This window comes from Uranotaenia lowii, chromosome 2 (assembly GCF_029784155.1).
Source record: "Uranotaenia lowii strain MFRU-FL chromosome 2, ASM2978415v1, whole genome shotgun sequence".
Lineage (NCBI taxonomy): Eukaryota > Metazoa > Arthropoda > Insecta > Diptera > Culicidae > Uranotaenia > Uranotaenia lowii.
Genome location: NC_073692.1, coordinates 361,801,049 through 361,818,130, shown reverse-complemented (window position 1 = coordinate 361,818,130; position 17,082 = coordinate 361,801,049). Strand labels below are relative to the sequence as shown.

General features: G+C 34.8%; 1 protein-coding gene across 4 annotated transcripts in view; it reads left to right on the top strand.

The window, feature by feature from the left end:
• LOC129749564 (ral guanine nucleotide dissociation stimulator-like 1) overlaps nucleotides 1-17,082 on the top strand; it is a 199,102-nt gene that overhangs the window by 161,474 nt on the left and 20,546 nt on the right. For all 4 annotated transcript variants that reach the window (XM_055744582.1, XM_055744581.1, XM_055744580.1 and 1 more), the window contains exons 4-7: nucleotides 5,619-5,895; nucleotides 5,963-6,089; nucleotides 14,444-14,807; nucleotides 14,895-15,598. In XM_055744582.1, coding sequence (XP_055600557.1) covers nucleotides 5,619-5,895; nucleotides 5,963-6,089; nucleotides 14,444-14,807; nucleotides 14,895-15,598 — 1,472 coding nt within the window. The remainder of the gene's footprint in view (nucleotides 1-5,618; nucleotides 5,896-5,962; nucleotides 6,090-14,443; nucleotides 14,808-14,894; nucleotides 15,599-17,082) is intronic.

Below are 17,082 nucleotides of genomic sequence, written 5' to 3'. Positions count from 1 at the left end.
TTCTAAAAATGTATCTTAAAGATTTTATCTAAACTGTCACAGATTTTGTTAACGCTCTACATGTTGATCTTGTTTTGAAAGATTATTTTGCGTTATACTGAAAAGATTAATTTTTGATGGCAATGCTTAATCATTTTAAAAATGTATTGTCTCAAAAAATTTGCTTAATAAAAAAGCACCTTTAGCTTTTTTCTGGGATTTTAACACTCTCGTGTTATTCATCCTCTAAACACCTTTAGCGGTACATTTGTTTGAAAGAAAATATTAAAAAAAATTATGGTAAGAGTATTTTTACTTTAAGTTCTTATTTGTTCATCTTTATTTCAATCGATTCATGAAATCAATTGTGCCGTTTCACTGCCATAAACTTTTGATCTAATGGGATATATATCTAACATTGCCGGAATTCAGTTATTAGAAATTAGAATGCTGCATAACTTTGAACAGGACTGTAATCCAGATATTATTTCATCGGCTGAACAGTAATCAGTTTGTATTCAAAAATGCAAATTAATGGTCAATATAGAATTTTGTTTATCAAAATTAAAGATAAAGATATGATTTCATACCAAAACAAAATAATAAATCAGTTGAGGTAATTGTCCATGAAACCAGAATCATAGAGTTTACTGGAAGTTTGAAGCAAAATGAGGCTTTGAAGCCAAAAAGATATAAGTGAAAAAAAGCTTATTTCGAAAAAAAAACCCTTTCAAGTTTTATGTTTGATCATTTTTCATATATTCTTCGAAAATTTGCATTTTTCTTTAAGACAAAAAGGAAGTTAATAAAATTCTAAAAATCTGAAAATCGCAGAATACAGCGTGAAATATGAAGAATCGTTTGACATTAGTAAATCAAAACCAACTATTCTACCCCCTACTCATTTGGCTCCTAGGGCTTCATATAAATTTGAATGAATTTTGAGTTAAGTTTTCAAACAACATAAAGCCAAAAGCTAATGGTTTTTCAACGATCCAGATATTCATTTTATTACAATTAGATCTTCTAAAAATTTGCCCAGGGGGTCGTTCAACTCGAAAATTTTGCAAAACGGGGCGGTGAGTGAAAAAAGTTTGAAAACCACTGGTCTAATTGAACTTTTTGATCATAGATAGGCACAAATTAGTATAAAAACTTCTTTTTTTGCTATTTTTCGAAACTTTTTTTTGATACGAATGGAAAAAATGCAATCTGTTTCTTCACGTAGAAAAACTTGATTCTCATGGATATTTCGTGGTATTGCAAAAAATTGTATATGCAACTCGTTGCAAAAGTCGATTTTGTATAAATATATTTTCTGCAACTTGCTCCACAAATAACTATTTTGTCGTAAGTCGAATAATGTTACGGTCTTCAACGGAACACGGAAATTACGACTAGTTTAAGAAAAAAAAAAATTATAAATCAGTAGGTGCACTGCACGTGCATAAAAGAAAAAAAAAATTTTTAGCAGTTTTGCTAGAACAAACGATAATAAAACTTTCAAATTAACTTGAGCGTCGTTGACCTCTTAGAGTCCTAGACAACCAGAAGTCGTATTTTATTTTACAGATAATATCGTATAGAATGTTATTTAATCTCATTTTCGTATATCTGCACCTACAATGTGCGGCCCATGCATATTCTTTATCGTATTTGAATACATTGCATGATTTTATTACGACAATACAATCCAAATCAAGAAATTGTGTGGTAATGTACCTATATGAACTCCAAAATAATACGTATATACTTTTTTTTTAGGTTTTATTTTTGACACTTTACCAGCATTAAATACGTATATACTGATTTTGATGCATTATATACGATATGTTTACACGTAGGGGAGAATGAGGATACTTGATCCCTGGGGATACTTGATTCCTTAGCTATATCTCGAAACTGGAATATCTTACAAAGATCAAATGTTCTAGAAAAATGTGCCAAAATGAGCAAAATAACAATGCTTGTAGTTTAAATTTTTTTAACAAAATAATTGTGTGAGTAATTGAACTTTGTTTGAAAAATTTCACAAAATGTAACTTGAAGATCTTTTTTCATCACTTTAAAATGTCCCTTACATGGGAAAATTATGAAAAAAATATTTGTTCCAATGTATCAATCGTTCGAGCGTAAAATGAACTTCATAATGCCATATTTTCAAAGTAATGGAAAACTCTCAACTTTTTTCAGGAAAATTTTCTAAAATATTGATTATGGGTACAATTGATCCCCTAGAGTTGGGTACAATTGATCCCCCTTCCAAACGGCATATTCTTCTTCTGAATTGAGCGTTATGATTGCTGATTACGAAATTACTTATTTTTATCCAAAAACTAATATTTATCAAACAATTTTCTGAAGAATAGAACAAAAATAATTAATTTTCTCTTAATTATAAAAAAACAGCGCCTTTAAGTATGCAATGGATTAGCGTTGAGACAAAGTTATAGAATTTTCTTCTTATGTCTGCTATAAATTGTGAAATGAGAACAAACATGACCAAAATAGTCAATTAACATTCTATCTTGGGGTTTTGTTTGATTTTTATACAAGGATTAGGGCTTCCTGAATAAAAGATCAAGTCTCCTTCAATAGGGGATCAAGTCTCCCCTAACTCCAGAAAAATCGCAATTTTTTTACTCCCACGAAAATGCTTCTAGTTCATCAACGGGTTCAGGTATCGTTCTAATTTTTGGAGCATAGAAACTTGAAGTTACAAGCTGTCAGGAAATGTCAAAGGCGGCGAGTTGCTAAATTTTAACAAAAAGATATGGTGAAAATAAGAAAAGGGGATCAAGTATCCCCACTCTCCCCTATATTTACACGTATATTTGTGTTGCAAATTCGAAATACCCACCAAATGGTTGTCTGGGACGATGCACTATGGGGTTTGAGGCGGCAAAAAGTTAAAAACTTAACTTTATCGGACCGTTTTTTTTTATTTTTATTAGTTAATAACCTAATATTTGACTAAGATATTCCCAGTTTTTCAACTCATTATCTTTGATACTGAACGCACCACAGACATCAGACTTTGAAAAATTGAAAAATTTATATGATGAAGAAAAAAAATTAAATCACATATATTTCTATGGAGGACATTTTTTCTTAAATTTAAAGTACACCATATGAAAGCTCATATTAAAACCTATCATTTGAACTATTCAAAATTTTTACACACTAAATTGATCTATGATAATAATGAGTAAATATTTATTTTTTTTTTTTAAATCAAAAACTTTAAAGCCTTGCCAAAAAAAATCCCCGCATTCCCTCATACTCTTTTTACAATCAACATCTAGGTTAAGGTCCTAAAAATACAATGAAAGAGATTCCAGGCACCTTAAAGCATCGTTTTTTGAGTTATAATCAAATAAAGCTAAAAATATCATGCAAATGGGTAATTTTTACTCATTAATGAGTATAAATTCAACAAAGTTGATGTTGGTTTGTCGAAAAAAATGTTTCTCATGATTGATCAACCATTTCACACATTTTTTTTGAGTTTTATGAAATGTCTTGATAAAATTTAAAAAATAACACCAAGCATCCTACTTTAGAAGTAGTTTATAAAACATTTTTTGGATGAATTTATTTTAAGTTAGTTAAAACAATAATTTTCAAACAAAATTTTCAAAAAATACGAAATAGTCCAAAACACCTAATCATACTTTTTGCCGCCTCATTGTATGGAACTGTCCCATAGTGCGATGGTCAGCCATGATTGACAGATTTTTTCGTGCTATGCATAAAATTATTCGAAATTAAGTTTTTTTTAAACATGAAATACGATTTACGATAAACTCGCAACTTTGCTTGCCACTTGGAGATATATGCTATAAAATCGTATATATATTGCAATCGTATATCTATGCAAATCAATTCGCATGTCTGATTTTCGTAAAACGTATTTGCTGGCAATCATAAAAGAATACAAATAAGTTCAATAAAATCGTTTATGATAATACGACATCGATGATTAGACTCGTATTTAAGGAGGCTTAAATGCTTATCTATTTTTAGATCATCGATGACGTGTTCTACGATTTAAAAGATTTTAGTTATAGAAATATACGATTTGCTTTCGGTTTAATGCCTTTGAAGAAAATCGCCTTGAATTTATATGTTCCAGATAGCGTCGAGGAACCATCATGAGCTGCAGATCGTATCGTCATGGGATCAAGTCCAGATACTAACAACAACTTCATGAACGTTGAAAAAATTCAGCAATCAAGCAAATAATAAATTGTACGACATAAACTTGAATTTGACAGCAAAAACACATTTCTTTTAAATAATCTTATTTTTATTATTTTTGGGCATGAATAAACCAATTGGTTTAAAGTACAAAAAAAAAATAATAATCTTATTTTTATTCAACTGACGGAAAATGAGAGCCCTGCACTCAAGTCGCAAAAGACGACCAAATAAGTCGTCAAACTTTCCATATTGTTACGAAAAATGTCGTATATTACAACTTCAATCATCTATATGATGATGTAAATTGGCATAGTATATTCCAAAAAGAATCAGGGTAGCCGTAAATGATGCGCATGACAAGTCGTGCAAATCGTAATTTAATACAATCCAAATCAAGAATATGTTTGCTAATGTACCTATATGGCCTCCAAAATGATTCGTATATACTGGTTTTGCTACATTATATACGATATATTTACACGTATATTTGCACGTATATTTGCGTTGCAAATTCTAAATACCCACCAAATGGTTGTCTGGGGTTAATCAAATGAACTGAAATTTGGCATGGGGCCTTCGGCAGGTCAAGAAACAATTTCATACTTCAATGTTTTGAATCCTGAGTCCTCTCTGTGGACCACGTTAAAATTCCCAAAAATGTTCGTGTAATGCTTGAAAATTAACAATAGGTTTTATTCGTGCTGGAAATTAAAATCTACTTGTCGTTTTGGCTCTAATACTTTTCAAAATGCGAAATGATATTAGATTCCGTCAATCAAATTGTCTCTTTTCTTAAAAAAAAAGACATGACAAATTGCCGCAATCAACCTTGACACGAGTCTTGTCACAATCACCTTCTATATGCTTACATATTTTGCATAAAGTGAACAGATACCCTTACGATACGAAGAGACACGGGCAACAGTTGTTAAGTTCTTTTTCCCCTGAGAATGTGACCCATTGTTTGGAGGAGGAGGGTTTCATTTTTCAATGAAATGTAAGTACTGGCGACAGATATTGCTAAGATAAACAGAGATGACGAATCGCCCACCAGGTGTTTAGCATACGATCCCTTCGGGAGATATAGTTGACCTGAACGGAGTTTCTTTTTAAAGGCGGAACTCAAAATATTTCAATGTTGCCTTTCACAGTTGTTTCTGTTCAAAACCTTTTAAGTACCCAAATCAACTCGAAAATGTTGTTGAAAATTCCTTTTGCCACTCACTCAATTTATAAATTACTTAATCGTTCTTTTTCAACAGCAGCGAGAGTAGATCGATTCCGAATGAAACAAGTGGCCGCCACTTGACTTGATCCCACAAACCTATCACATTGCTGCCAATGCTCCACTTAAGAACTTTATGTAACTGTCACTCCATAAACAGCCACTTATGTTCTAATGCTATTTTCTATTTCTCTTTCCCTCTCAACAACAGCAAGACTCGGACGATGAGATATCGCACTTGGAGTGGGAAACGGTTCGAGTGCGATTTGTGAAGGCGGCCACTTTGTCCCGGCTGGTGGATGCTCTGACGACGGACGATGGGGAACTGGAGAGTACCTTCGTCAATGTTTTCCTCAACACTTATCGGACCTTTTCGAAGCCAGAGAAGGTGCTGGAGCTGCTGCTGAATCGGTACGAAAAGTTGCTGGCGGAACCGGCTCCAGTGCTTCCGGCCGAGTCCCTCACTGATCAGCGCAAGAAAACTCTAGGTGGGTCAATTTAAAACTGTCAGAAAATATGGGTCAAACTGTATTTAATTGTTAAATTTTGTTTTAGTCTCGGTATTGCACGTCTGGCTGGATGGATTCCCGGAGGATTGGGACACTGATAACCTGCAACGGCTACTTGCGTTCACCTCCAAGCGGCTGCCAAACTCGGAACTTCACGTCAAAGCTTTACATAGGTAAGCACATGAAAAACTTGATGATAGATAATTTTTTTTTTTGTATCTCTTTTTTTGCGTTTTGTTGAATTCTTACGATTCAAGTCAGATAAGATAGACAGAGTCATATCTAAATACAGTTTCATGTTATCCTAGTTTGTATATATAATTTTCCAGTAGCCACGCATTTGTTTTAAATCTCTTCATTTTGACATATTTTGGAGCGCTGATTCCAAGATTGAAATCAGTTTTTGCCTTTCTTACAGAAAGGTTTGGTTATTGGTCGATTGGGTGAGATCATTAATTACGGGTCTTAGACATATTGTTGTAAATTGGTACCTATAGAATCAGCTCGACGAGTTCTGTCGATGTCAGTGTATTTGTGTAAATATTTAAAGGATTCTAAACCTTTCAGTAAAGTTTTATCGAAACTTGGCATAACAATACAAAAGATTTTAGTCCGGAAGAATGGATTTTTTTCTATACAACCTATTACAAACGACAAAAATAATAGTTGAAACAATTTTTTATACCAAATACATATCATGTGTCATGATGGCCCTAAAAAAAGTAGCCAGTGTCGCCTCCACGCAGCAGCACCAGCAATGATTGAATTATGATTGGTGGTAATTGGAGTAAATTTGATAGAAAATGTTTGGTTTTACTAGGTTATCGAACCAAAAACCTTCTTCTTGTTCATCACAAGCGCTAACCAATAGACTGTTGAGGTTCTTGGAAATGATTAGCTCAAACTTTTTTATTTATTCATTTATTTATCAGATTCTAGGCTTTAGCCTTTGATCCTAACTAGTTACAACACATTTATGATAAAAACATCTTAAGATTATTTTTGGCGTTGTAAAGCGCCATCATACTATAGATTGGTTCATTACGAGCGTAATTCTGTATTCGATTTGGAAGCTGAAACGGTCTCACGTTGCGCAAACTGCCACATCCTTCATTTGGGGAAATTTGTGATACTAAATATGGCGAAAAGTACTTTCCGCTGATCAAGTCCTTTAAAAACAGCGCATCTGTTGATTTCCTTCGAGTTTCGAGTGATTCCAGTCCAACTAACATACACAAGGATCTGTATTCCGGCATTTCTTCTTGCCATCCAAGATTCCTTAAGGCGTATTTCAGAAATCTTTTTTGAACCCTTTTAATTCTGTTTTTATGAACGTTATAATACGGCTGCCACACTATACTGGCGTATTCAATAGTGGTTCGGATAAGCCCAACATAAATAGAGACAATAGTGTAAGGATTGTCTAGATCGTTACAAATTCTGCTTACCATTCCGTACATAGAGTTTGCTCTGGCTACGACTTGATCGACGTGTTTTGAGAAACTGAGTTCTTCATCCAACTCGACTCCCAGATCTTTCACAGAGGATTTTCTAGCTATGGCACAGCTGTTCTCGAAACAATATTCGTGCGCAATATTACTCAATTTCCGGGAAAAGGTTATCACATTACACTTTGAGGCATTGATTTTCAATCCGAAACTGCTGCAACACTCTGAAAATCTATGGAGCGCATTTTTTAGGGTTAAACAATCATTTGAGTGTCGCACAGGGAGGAACAGTTTAAGATCATCTGCATATATCAACACAAACACTTCATGCAGCACTCCGGGAAATTCGTTCATAACAGTGACGAAAAGAAAGGGTCCCAAGTGACTCTCTTGTGGTACGCCGCTTGTGACCGAGAATACCCTGGATCTCGCATTCCCTATCTTCATAAACTGGACTCTTTCTTTCAGGTACGAACGAATCCACTGAAGACAATTAATAGCTTATTTATACTTAATAGTTTTTTTATACTTAGGTATTACTAAGACGTAGTTTGCTGGTGCAAAAACGGCAACAGTGTAGTTGCGTATTTGTTTTTACCCTGGTGGCCCACCAGTTTTGCACTCAGTGCCACCAGACGAAATCAAATACTTTTTTTTTCGGGGATTTTCATCCGGTTGGATGATTCATCCCGGGAAATCAAATACGCTATAAGATATAACTTACAAGTCCAGCTTTTCGATGCAGCAAATGGCAGATGAACCTTCCCTTCAGAGACCGCCATTCCGGTCGGCCTTAAAATTTATTTTGTGTTACTTATACTTATACTTATTAATTTCACATGAAAAAGGGTTTTGATAAATTACACAAGGCCGCAAATTCACATTTTTCCGAAGTGCAAAGAACTTTATAGCTAATTTGCATTAAATTGAGTACTCTCAATTAGAACATTCTTTTTTTCTATCAGTTTTTGTTTTTTTTAATTAACTTTCATAAATAGATACAAATCATTTAAGAAAACTTGGAACGTTTTGGACAAAACGTTAAAACATTTTTAAATGAAGGTATTTATTTCATAATTTTTATCCTTAAACCGCAAGCTATTTTGACTTCTTCTAAAAAGTTGGAGAAGTTTTCGATTTGTTAACTTTTTCTCATTCCGATAAATTGGAGAGTTTCAATGAAATTTGAAAGAAGTTTCAACCAAAATTTAATTTTCGAAAGTTTTAAAATAAAAAAAAAATCCTTTTGCAGGTTTCAACACATAGGTTCAATTGAATATTTTTTTAAAACTTTATTCAGAAATGTCAGCAATACGTTCGTTATGATATCTTTCCTTCTTCGTAGCAATCGTTATGATATCTTTCCAATAAAAAAAAATCTGTAGAATCTAACTTTTTTTAGATCATTTATCATCTTCATGGTCTAAATATTTTTCTTTAATTTTATGATGTATAATAAACAATTTGAGGCCCTTGGAGCCAAAGGGTTATAAGTGACAAATTTGAAAAAATCCAGGTTACCATCTAGAACGAATCTTTGATTGCAAAACATCATATGCTATTTTAATCATATTTTTATCCCACTATTCTCCTATGTTTTGATCTCGTTGAAAAACACCTGCTAACTGATAATTACATTTTGATTGGAGCCACAGGGGTATAAGTGCAGCACTTTTACCCCTTTGCCACCAAGTGATATACTTATATAAACCCCTTTGCCCTCAACCCAAATGTCATTTATAGAAAGGAGTGTTTTTTCATCGGGACCAAAAATTAAAAAAAGTGGAATTTAATTTGCATTTGAAAAGTATATCATGTTTAAAAATTCACCATCAACAGTAAATCATTTCATTTCCTTTAGTGATAACTCTAGTGGACAAAATTTTATCAAATTTTATTGTTTTTCTCTAGTCTAACAGAAACTCATGATTTTTGTTCATAATTATATGGAACATGCCACAAGTTTGGGACTAGGCTCAAAATGTATTTAAATGAGATTAGTGGGTTAACGTTGAAGCGCTAGTCGTAAATTTTCTCTCAAACACCAACTCAAAATGAGCGGGAGTCCATTTACTATGTCCAATTAATCAGGCAGAAGCACAGGAAACAGGCAATGATTACATATTAATAGACTAATACCGTCCACAAATTATGTTAATAATTATCCTGATAAAAAATTGTTGTTTCAAGAGATTTACTTCAACCTGACAAGACCAGGTCGATCTTTAGACATGAAATATCTTGATCAACTGTACCAGAGTACATTTCCCATCAAAACGGCAAAAAATAATACTGTAATATGTAAATTTTCATTAAATCTTTCTGTTTCCTTAACCATATCAAAAAGACCGAATCACCTGAGAATGAAAATTTTTTAGTGGCAAAGGGGTATAAGTGAATTTATTTAGAGGCAAAGGGGTATAAGTGCAAAAATAAAAAAAAAAAAAATGTGCCAATCCAATAATCGTAAAATAAACGTTGTTTTTTGGGAACATGTTGTAAAATGCTTGGTTTTCATTTAGGTAAGAAGATCATTCTCATGAAAAAGTTCATAAAAAGTATACATGGAATTTACTGGAAGACAATTTCAAATGCTTTTTTCTCGTAACCAGCTATTATGCACTTATACTAAGCTTAGCAGATACTTTAAGAAAAAGAGAGGGTCATTTTGATAACTCTTAAAAACCTAATTTTTATGAACATTCTCATACATATGTATATGTATCTTCAGCTATAATAGTTTATAGAAAATAATGAAACTTGCTCAAAAATTTAATTCTCAAAAAAACTTTCATCTTTGTAAACTGCAAACTCTTCAGACGAAAATGTTGTTTGTAGTTCAAAATAATTTAAAATCTGCAATTTGAATCCGTCATTTTTCATATTTTTAAACTAAACAGCCGTTTTTGATCACCATTCAAGTTTATTCAATTCTAGTCGATTAATTCATTGTTTGATTGAAAATAGGTTTTTTTTCGCTCTTTAATCCTGTTTTTTTTATCCGGAATATGACTTTCTCCTCAAGCTTCACATTGAAGGGATTCTGAAAGGATCCCGGTGGAAAATTTTGAGCTATCATCATTTGGAAGCAACTTGAAGGATATTTTATTCAATGGAAAAATATTTACATCGCAAGAAAGTGCTCAAAGAAAGCTTAACTGAACCCAGTTGATATGGTGATGCTAAGATAAGCTTGCCAGATTGTCCGGATATTTGACACAAGATTTAGAAAAAGGCCCGTTGCCTGATTTTTTTAGAAAAAAGCCAGATTTATTCACTTTATTTCCAAAATTTAACAAAAAAACTTAAATTGAATTATTATAATTTTTACTTATGCGTCCAAAAACGTGCAAGTTTAATCTAAATATTTTGGATAGTTTTTTGAAAGCCAAAAATACGATTTAAAGTCTGCTGATGTGGTTTGGTCTAAAGATATATTTTCGAATGTATCCTTTTTGATTATGATTGAATAATTCTGTGGTTTTGAACGAATTGGCCCGGATGTTTCCCGGATTTTGGGTTGAAATATTGATCAGGTGCCCGGATTTAGCCTAGTTTGAAGATAAAATTGCCCGGATATGTCTGGAAAATATTCTGACAATCCTAAATGCTTGGAACTAAACGAGTTTTTTAATCTTGCCTTATATAAACATTGAAGAAATGCTGCTTATTTTGCAAAAAAAAACACAAAAATCATTATATTTCAATGATTTTCTGTGATGAAACAAACAAATTTAAATTGAGGATAAATTTATGTTTCTCCAGTCTAACTTCATAGAACTGCTATTTATTTAATTTATACAGTTTTATCGGTGAATCTCATGTTCTTTAAGTAAGAACATTCCTAGTTTTGAAAATCATAAATGGATAAAAGAAGATTAGAAAATAGATAAAAGTTGAAAATGATCAAAAACAGATTTAATAAGAAACGTTTTCATCAAGCACGATCCAACTATTTTGAAGTGGTAGAATCGGAAAAGGTTTAGTCTACCACAAAAGTTTTCTCAGGGAAAAGCGGGACATTTTGAGAAAAAAGCGGGACGGCGGGACATTTTCTAAAAATGTGAGTCATGTCCCGCTTTTGTGGGACGGATGGCAACCCTAACTTACACCCCTTTGGCTCCAAGGACTGAGCCAGTTTATTTTTTTCATAAAGATTTTTCTCAACCTTATCGTATTGATTTTCATATTTTGTTTGTTTTTTCAAACAAATTCAAAGAACTGTATAGTATTTTTTTTTGTAATTTTCAAATAAATAGACTGCATATCACAGCCAAATTATTTGAATTTTTCGATATATTTTATAATAAATTTGTCTTTGTTTTTAAATTCTGAATTTTTTGTTATCTGAAAACATAATCTTCTTTAAATTTTAATGAGAAAAACACAGTTTCTACCTAGCTCTAAATTTTAAACTATACGAGCTTCATTTGAAAGTTTATTAACGTTTTCCTTATTTTTATTATTATGAATTATCGTTTTTTTGGATTGATCATGATTTTTTGAAAGGTTTTTTTCTTTCAATATTGGACTTATTTCAATCACCCGCCCCTCAACTGAAGGACCTATTTTTATTTATCACTAGCTGATCCCATACGAACTCCGTTTCGCTTTCAACTTGGAATATGTCATGAACAGTTTGTATGAAAGTCAATTGCCAAGTCAATTGCGGGGGCTCTTATTTAAACTTTGATATCTGAAATCGATTGCCCTTCCCTCAAAACTCCCGTGTGCAAATTTTCAAAGTAATCCATTGTATAATACCGTCAATATTGCTAAAAATAGTGAAACATTAATTTATATGGACGACCATTTTCGTCGACCCCTGGCAAAACATTTGACATCTGAGATCGATTGTCCGTCCCTGAAAACCACCGTGTGGGAATTTTCATCCTAATCCGATGTATAATAACGTCGATATTGCAAAAATATTGAAAGGTTTATATGGACGACCCCCTTTGCCGGCCCCTTAATCTGAATTGAATACCTGAAATCCATTACTCATCTCTCAAAACCCTCGTGTACCAATTTTCGTCTGAATCCGATGTATAATAACGACAATATTGCATCAACAGTGAAAAGATAATATGGACGACCCCTTTGGCCGACCCCTGATTTTAGTTTGGATAAGTGAAATCAATTGTTTGTCCCTAATAACTCCTATGTGCAAATTTTCATCCCAATCCGATGTATAAAAACGACAATATCACTAAGATACTGAAAATTTAATATGGACGACCCCTTTTGCCGGCATCTTACACTGAATTTGATACCTCAAATCGATTGCACGTCACTCAAAACGATCGTGTACCAATTTTCATCTGAATACGATGTATAATAACGTCAATATCGCAAAAAACAGAGAACAGTTAATATTGACGACCCCTTTGGCTGTCCCTTAACACAAAATTTGACACCTGAAATCGATTGCTCGTCTTTCAACACACTCATGTGCAAATTTTCAACACAATCCGACGAAAAATAACGTCAATATCGTGAAAACAATATTTATCTTGTATGGACGACCCCTTTCAGAAGGGGTCATCCAAAAATCTGAAAACATTTTTCATCCTTCCTGGTCCTAATAAGCATCCATGCCAAATTTCAGACCACTAGCTCTTAAGATGGCTGAGTCTATAGAGGACAAACAAACAAACAAACAAACAAACATACAGAAATTGCTTTTTATATATATAGATAATTCAAAAATAAATTGCACACCTCAAGAAAAGTTATTTCCTGAACTTCATTTTCCATCAAAAGATTTTCAGTCACTTTTTTAGAATTGAGTATGTTATCATAGAGGTGTCTATTTTCAGGCGATGTGACGTCACGAAAATTATACTGTTTTTCAATTAATGATTTCTTTAAACGGCACATATTGTCTAAAATTGGTTATCTTTTCAAACTTTTTGAGAGGAATTCTAAGTAATTTTCAAAATGAAAATCGGTTCAGAAGGTTGTGAGTTGCAAACGGGTAAAAACGCTTTTTTTTTAAACGTCTCTAATAAAAACATAAAAAATTGCGCTTGTTGAACACTTGATTTGAAAATTAACAAACTATCATAGAAATGATATCCTCATCGATTTTTTAAAAACTAATCTTTGTGAATCATAAAACAGGTAGTTATTTGCGATTTGAAATAAAATTTCGCTTCTAAAATCGAGCAAAAGATGTACAAATTTTAACATTCTCCTATGCTGTAAAAAACTTTACCTGGTCGGCTTAATGATATAACCTACAAACTTTATATTGCTTATTCTATACCAACAATGTTGGTGTAAAAATATTTTTCGGACAATCACCAAATTCAGGAAAAAGAAATTTTGTCATTCACATACCAGTCTGGGCTAAAAAGCATCAAATTGCAAATCAAAGATTCACCTTCCGAATCTCGTTTCCATATGCTGGAATATGATTGTTTTGCATCCCACGTTGGTTAAGTTCGAAATTTAATCCATCCAAACATTAATTTTTATGATTTCAGCAAGTCGATTTTATTGTAGTATTTTTTATCCCTAAATGCATGCAGCACCCTTATGCATTTTCTTCAATAACATTGTTGACAGGAAAAATGTAAAATTTATTAAGAAACAAACCAAATGAACCTGCATTTTCTGTTTTATGCGTTATGACATCACTAATACATAAAAAAACTTTAAATTTTCAAACGTTTCATTTGACTTTCCATTCAAAACAAAGTGTGTTGAAACTTACCTTTTTTTCGTAGAAGGGTGAAAATCGCATGTTTTTGTAATTTTAAAATTAGCTGGTGAAACCAATAATTTTTCTGACTTCGTCAATTTGATGTCCCATCGACCATTAAGCTTTTGATGTACAAGTGGTATGCTGGACATCTGTATACATTAAGTTGCCATTGAAGTTGAAAAGTGTTGCATGATACCCCAGTTGACGTCAACAGTGTTTTGCATTTGCTAGGGAAATTGTAAAAATCTGAGAGAAAAATTATTATGAAATTATTTTCCTTAGAATGATGAATCAAAATTGATTTTTTTGAAATTTCTTCGTTTTTTTATTCATTTATCATAAAATCTACCTTTATTAAATTCTTTTTCAGGTATACGAATAGGTTAGATAAGTACAGTAGAATCCCACCGCCGCTGCCATGGTCCAACGACTATCACGACCTGTCGGACCAATTTGGGGGCCTGTGTTTGACTCCGGCCTTCCGGGGACCTCCATCGCATCTGCTGAACTCGTATCGGTTTCCGAACATTCCGGTGAAGCACTTTGCCGAGCAGCTTACCCGAATGGACATGGAACTGTTCAAGCGGCTGATTCCGCACCAGTGCCTCGGAGCCTGTTGGTCCGCTCGGGATAAACACGAATGCGGTTCCGTTGTGGCCACCGTGACCCAGTTCAATGCCGTCTCGTTTCGGGTCATCTCCAGTGTGCTCATCGAACCCCGCCTCAAACCACAGGTGGGTTGTTTATAGGCTTTTTAGTGACCTCTAAATTAGAAGGATTATTTGAAAATCTAAATAAAATCTTGTTATATTAATTTTTAGGAACGAGCCCTTCTCATATCAACTTGGATCGATATAGCGCAAGAGTTGCGGTTGCTGAAGAACTTTTCCTCGCTGAAGGCGATCATTTCCGGCTTGCAATCGAATGCCGTTTATAGACTGTCGAAAACGTGGGCGGCCCTGTGCCGCGAGAAGTTGGAGCTTTACACCGAACTGGCTAGGATATTCTCCGAAGACAACAACGCCTGGGCCCAGCGAGAAGTGCTGATGCGGGAAGGCACTGCCAAGTTTGCCGATACGGCCGGCGAAAACGATCGGCATCTGCAGAAAGTTTTTCAGAAGCAAAACACCTTAATTAGTCACGGGACGATTCCATACCTCGGAACGTTCCTAACAGACCTAACCATGATCCATGCTGCCATCCCGGACACATTGCTGGAAGGGTTGATCAATTTCGACAAGAAGCGGAAAGAATTTGAAGTGCTAGCGCAGATCAAACTACTGCAAGGGGCGGCCAATTCGTACCATCTACCTGAGGATCCGCTGTTCGATCGATGGTTCGCCTCGTTGCTGGTGCTAGACGAGAGAGAAGCACATACTCTGAGCTGTCAGCTGGAACCGCCACCGGAGACGGCCAAAAGGCCAGTTCACCAGGGACACAAGAAAAGTGATTCGATCGCCTCGAACAGTAGCAGTGGAGCTGGATCGCAGTTCTACTGTGACATAAATAGTGCTTCTAATCAGAGGTAAGTTTTTATACTATTTTATCCACAAAATAGGAACTAACGTTAGCACCCAACAAACATTTTTGTTGGCATATTTCTGAAATACTTTTATACACGTTTTAAATTATTGTATACCGATTGGCCGAAAGTCGTTTGGCATAATGGTGATTTCATTGGAATAACGAACGTTTGGCATGAAATAAATGGGAATGCATTTACTTTTGCTACCTAAATTTGCAGCAATGGCAGCAAGGAAATCGCTCTCCGACATTTTGTCTAATTTGGAGACAATTTTGGAAATGGCGTTCTGGGCTGCAGCACTCCGACGATTTGTTGGGATGAATTGGTGGTCGGAAAACTGAGCCCACCACCTGCTGTGCCAACCCTCTATTTGATTCGTTGTACGATACGAGGAATGTATCGTTCAACCTGCAGATACGCTCTTTTGGAGGCTTTCGTGATTTTTTGCGCAGGCAAAAAAGCCAAAGTGTGGATCTTTTGAAAAGAGTCATAGATCCTGCGGTCTGCCATGTAAGCCGTAGCTATACCCTCCGCCTGCAAAATATTCCACCAGTTTTGGGATAGGTGAAAATAACAGCCCTTGTGCACCGCCTGAGGAAACTCGGATTTGCGGGCGTTGATCAGGGCTTTCTCAAAATCCGTCAAAATCAAGGAAGGATTTAAATCCAGCTCCAAGTCCTCCGCGGCATCCACTATTGTGGACAAGTTCTTCCGGTACAGGTTTTCGCACTTAGAACTCATAAGCACAAAAATCTGCGGGAAGATTTTGTCGTGCTCTAGCGCACAGCTCCCATGAATCGTAAAAAGCTGGCGGAAAATTCCCGAAACACAGTCAAATGTCCCATCCATAGGCTTTCATTTGTGCCAAAAATGGAGGCCCTTTGCTCCTCGAACTGCAGATCTTTAATCATGAACCTGTCGCCATCATCCGAAAATTTTACTAGCACCGGAACAACAAACTCATCCAGGCTGTCAGGTTCACGGATCTGAATATGCTGAATAATTTTCCGTTGTGCATTCAACGACATCCGTTGATGCACTTCGATCGGCGTTGTGGTGGATACTGTCCGCAGAACCTTGACCGGAATGAACGATTCTTGGGTCGCCCGCCGTTTTATGGCCGATCGATTGCGCATTTCCAGTATATGTATTGGATCACTTTCGTGACTATGGGCACCAATCGAAACCAGCTTGTGGTTGACACCTTCCCGCTGCGTAACCGCCCGCGCACTACAAAGCTTTCCAGCACTACCGTGGCTTCTTCCTCGACATTCCCAGTAGTAAATGGAATCAACCTATGAAAACACAGAATAATTTCAATTTTATTACGAAATATTTGTCTTGATTATTGGGACTAGCGCTTACAAAGAATAACAATGCACAAACCCCCACATGCAGAAAGATCTACACCCAATATTTTCGGAGTTAATCCATCTGCTCACCACGCTACATGTTCGTCCGGGGCTGTCCTAAATCATGGATCA